Raw genomic sequence first — 5,303 nt, 5'->3', positions numbered from 1 at the left:
TACATTCACCAGTCGTCATCAGAAAAAGGAAGCGCAAACACACACGCACTTTTTCAAATACAAAGAAAAGGGTGTACGTCAGGTTGTGATAGTTTAGGATCAATTTAACGAAAATTCTTGTTCAGTTTTCATCTGGATCTTTCACTCGCATTTGCCAAGAAACAGGAGCAGAGCAGGACATTAATGTCTATTATGTATTTGTACTGCAATCACGTCTGCAGTATCTGTGTTGATTTACTAATCACAGATTTTGTTTTTTGAGCAGAATTCTGCACATAAAGAAAAAAAAAATTAAAAAAATAAAGCAGCCATGAAGCTGGTTATATTGATGGCAAAAGGACTGAAAGATGTTTGGGATGAATGGGGCATCGAACTTTGTAATGACAGTGAGTTGTGTCATGCATATGGTGCTCACTCTCTTTGGCGGCCGCAGAAAGCACATGCAATCAAATCAAATTATTGTGAGATTTATAATCTGGTTTGCTTACCTCATGTCAAATTATGTTGTTACTGTAATCATAGGTAAGCTCACTCTCATACCCGTTGGTGATTCTACTCGAGAGATCACTGATAGTGGATTGAGAGGCCTTTTAGCACCATTGCTTCTTGTGCAGCTAGGAAGCCGAGATGCCATCAATGCATACTCAATCGATTGGGACAGAGGCAATTCGTCAACATGATGGCCCAGTTATGTGCTGTGCTTTGGATCCTTGCTAGGTGCTGGAATAATTCTGTTATTTCATATCTGTATTTACCACTGTTATTGGCCGGATTCATCAAGTATGGAGAGAATGTGCGGGTTCTGTTCACTTCACTAAGTGAGAGCTCAAGCATTAGGCAATCCGATCTTGTTCAGGTAGCTAATATTGGAATGAATTTCCAAAACGTTCCTAAAAATATTCCAGATCTTGAAATCATCTTAAAGGCCTACTACCGCTTTGTTTGCTTAAAGCCTCACATTGATAACTGGATTTACAGGCCCTATTACCATTCTTTTCTTGAATTCCAAGCACCTTTTAACCAAACTATTCATGAATTCCTATCTATTGATAAATATCCATCTCAGGACATCTTCAAAATCACAGATTTAGAACGGAGTTTCATGTATGATACACTCTACACAAAAGCTCCAATCATCTATACCCGGATGGGTTTTGTTCTTCGTCTCATCAGCTCTCTAAGTTTGATTTCCACATCAATTGTATTCGCTTTCATGTTCAAAGATGCCTTCGTTTATTACCTAAATGCAGGCTTCATTTTTGTGGTTTTTGGGGTGATTCTCACTCTGGAGGCTTATCAAATCTACAAACTGTCAATCTCTGACTGGGCAATAATAGAGATGATAAAGCACAGCGACAAGCGGATTGTGAAGTGGTTTCTGCCAAAACTAGCTCCACAATCAAGTAAACGGAAAAAGTGGTCCAACACATTGGGACAGTTCAACTTGATAAGCTATGGCCTGGTCTACAAAAGTCTCTATTCCAGTAGAATCCTCAAGTTTCATGACTTGGACATGGAGATCAGAAATGTTTTCTTCACATCCAAAATTGATGGAATTCCTATAGAGTTGAAAGAACTGATTATCAAAGGAATTGAAGACTTGGAAAAGGAGAATAATGAATCAAAGCCCATCGGCAATGATGATGAGTGGGACTTGGAAACGGAGAATAATGAATCAAAGTCCATCAGCATTGATGATGAATGGGACTTGGAACAGGAGAATAATGAATCAAAGCCCATCAGATCCAGCAAATTTGACTTCGTAAAATGGTTGGAGGACAGAGATTTCGAAAAGAGGATCATAATTTGGCACTTAGCAACTGAGATTATGTATTATCAAGACACTCGAAGGAATGAAAGAAACGTGGATATAAAGATGACAAGATGGTTGTCAAACTACTTGATGTATATTCTTGCAACACAATCTCAAATCCTCGGCACCAGCACCTCAAAGTTAGTATTACGACATGCATGCAAAAGACTCGCCGCATTAATAAAAGACAAAACAGCTGATGAGAAAGAAGCATGCAGTGAGTTGCTCAACGGAAACTATGTGAAAGAAGTGCCGGAAAAGAAAAGTAAACAGACTATGGTGACCAAGGACTGGGACGTACTTGGGGATGCAAAAAAGCTGAGTAAGGATCTGTTGGAAAACAGAAGGAACATGGATGATTTATGGACGTTCATACGCAGTATGTGGGTAAAGATGCTCTGCCTTGCGGCCATTAATTGTCCCACAGACTGTCACTCTGAGCAGCTCCGGCGAGGCGGGGAAATTGTCACTCATGTCTGGCTCATCTTACTTCACAAGAAACAGATAGACAAATTAGACATCAGTAAAAAGGATAAAGCTCCGACTTTTTCATCAAGCAACAAGTAATTTATTACATTGATCTACTTGCATATGTGACAAGTAATTGTTAAGGGCGTTCAATAAGCCAGAACTATTGAAGCAGTGAATAAAGTTGCGGATTGATTTGTATTTTATTTTATTTTATTTTATTTATTTGTTTTTTTGCCTTCGTATTTTCTGTTATTTGAAAAAATGATTTCTCTGATTTCTTTAATATATGGATGAAGATGTTGCAAAATTTTAAATTGATATTAGTCATTTTTTCCATTTAAAGATGCTTTTTCACAAGTTAGAAGTTGTATTGTTTCACCTCCATTTGAGCCTTCTATGGAAGCGTAGCTGCAGTGATTGTTTCTCTTGTTTATCTCTTGTAGATCAGGTTCATTCCAAACACCTTAAACATTTTCTGCTCCTTAGTAAATGCACATTGGTGTACTCTTTCAGCTACATTTGGCAGCCCAGTTTCTTATGTTTGATTGTTATAAATGGAAATTACATTTCATGCATCTTTCAAAATTGTACATTTACCAGCAGTCATCAGAAAAAGGAAGCGCAAACACACACTCCCACCATTTCAAATACAAGAAAAGAGTCAGTTTGAGATAGTTTAGAATTAATTTAACTAAAATTCTTTATCGCTTTTCATCTGGGTCTTTCACTCGCATTTGCCAAGAAACAGGGGCAAAGCCGAGCAGGCCATTAATGTCTATTATGTATTTGTACTGTAATTACATTGGCACTATCGCTGTTTAATTTAGTAACCAAAATTTGTTTTCTGAGCAGAATTCTTCGCTCTGAAAAAAAAAAAAATAAAATAACAGCCATGAAGATTGTTACATTGATGGCAGAAAGAATGAAAGATGTTTGGAAGGAATTGAAGACTTGGAAAAGGAGACTAATGAATCAAAGCCCATCGGCAATAATGATGAATGGAGCGTGAAAAGGAATGCTCTAACCATCAGATCCAGCAAATTGGACTTGGTAAAATGGACCGAGGAGAACAGAGATTTCAAGCAGAGGATCATACTTTGGCACCCAGCAACTGAGATTATCTATTATCAAGACTTTCAAACCGACTATTCTGGCAAGAATTTTGCCAAAATGCTGAATGGCATGTACTTGTGGATGCAAAAATGCTGAGTGAGGATCTATTGAAAATGAAAATGGATGATAGATGGATTTTTTTTTTCTTCTTTTTTTGTTTTTTGGCTGAAAAATGATAGATGGAAGTTGATATGCTGTATGTGGATAAATCTGCTTTGTTGCCACTAATTGTCCCACGGAACGTCACTCCAAGCAGCTCCGGCGAGGCGCCGAAATTGTCACTCATATCTCGCCCTTCTTACTTCACAAGAAACGGACACACAAAAAAGGCAGTTTTAGATATGAAAGCAGAAAGGATAAAGCTCTGACTTGTTTAACAATAAGAAGTAATTTGTTGCATGGATCTGCTTGCATATGTAACAAGTAATTTTCATGGGCGTTCTTTTTGCCAATAAGCTTGTTCCTATGGAACTAGTGAAGCAGTGGATAAAGTTGCAGATTGAATTTTTGTTTTTTTTTTTTTGTTTTTTTTTTGTTTTTTTTGCTTTTGCTTTTGTTTTTCTGTTATTTGAAAAAATGATTTCTCTCATTTCTTTTTTCTTTGAACAATGATATTGGAAAATTTAAAATTGATATTAGTCATTTTCAATATTAATTGAAATTGTAATGTGCTTTTCACAAGTTAGAAGTCGCATTATAACACACTGTATTTTTATGAGGTATCTATTCACAATAGATCTACTTTTTAAGTATTTTTATATTAAAATGGTATCTTTACATTAAAAAAGGCATATAATTGATTAATAAATATGTTTGTTAGACCATATTCTTTCAAACTGTTTAAATATATTTATTTTTATTTAGTTTCTAGTCAAGTTTAGTTCAATAATATTAAAGATTTAGAAAGGTACTATTATCCAAGGAGACCATTATATCTTAAAAAATAATTATCTTAAAACGTGAGTACCTAAATGAGGCAAAATTTGTCTTAAAAACATACACTAACCTGATCTATTTACTGTTTTTTTTTTAATAATTTCCATTTATAATTAGTTAGACTGGATCGCACCTTCATTCGCTGGTTAAGAGTGGCGTCATTATTACAGGTTTTTCCCAGGTACAAAATACAAATCATGATGACATCATTTAGAGTGCATTAATAAATTTAACTAAAATCATTCATAGCACGCTGCTGCTCATTTTATGATACTTATGGTTTTGGTTTTCATTTTTTTCCTTTAGAATACAAAAAAAATTACATGAAAGATAAATGGCTACAATAGTAATGGTCATTTATAATACAAAAATAGAAACGTTTATTAAAATGAGTCTAATTTTTGTAGGTTGTTTGGGATGGTTTTCAATTTGGTGTTTATCTTCTTTCATTGTTGTTATTTATTATTATTATTATTTTCTTTACCAGTTTCATAAGTTTACAGTTAGGTGGGAAACACCGAGCTAACTTTGCAAACCAATTACACATAACAAAAGAAAATTCTTTAAAGAAAACTTGAAAATCAAAATCTGAAAGCATAAAAGTTACCAAACAATTAGGAGTACATTAATATATCAGGTGCATAATACCTTTCCCTCAACACTAATCCTTTGCTTCACAATTATTGATTCGGAATTCCATAAATTTATATGTTATTTCACACCAAGCCTAAATTAATGAAAAGATTGGGATAAGAAAGTGATAAATTAATCTTAAAAGTGGTCACCGTAGGAGCAACTCCATATATAATTCACCTACCTTCAGAAGCAGTAATAGAAAAAATGTAAGGGTCGACATTCTGCTGCTAAATTCCCAGGAAATAAAATAAAATTAAAATTAAAAAATAAAAAATAAATAAATAAAAATGCATGCACTACTTATAATAACATATATCTGTTGCTTCTATCCTTT

General features: G+C 34.5%; 1 protein-coding gene across 1 annotated transcript; it reads left to right on the top strand.

Moving 5' to 3' along the window:
• The first annotated feature begins 676 nt into the window (after window positions 1-676).
• Window positions 677-2,380, top strand: LOC107425966 (uncharacterized). The gene has a single exon (XM_016036043.4). The coding sequence runs from the start codon at window positions 677-679 to the stop codon at window positions 2,378-2,380; it is 1,704 nt and encodes a 567-aa protein (XP_015891529.3).
• The last annotated feature ends 2,923 nt before the right edge of the window (window positions 2,381-5,303 follow it).

Source organism: Ziziphus jujuba, chromosome 1 (genome assembly GCF_031755915.1).
Source record: "Ziziphus jujuba cultivar Dongzao chromosome 1, ASM3175591v1".
Classification (NCBI taxonomy): Eukaryota; Viridiplantae; Streptophyta; class Magnoliopsida; order Rosales; family Rhamnaceae; genus Ziziphus; species Ziziphus jujuba.
Note: the sequence above shows the minus strand (reverse complement) of the source record. Positions and strands in the feature narration are given on the sequence as shown.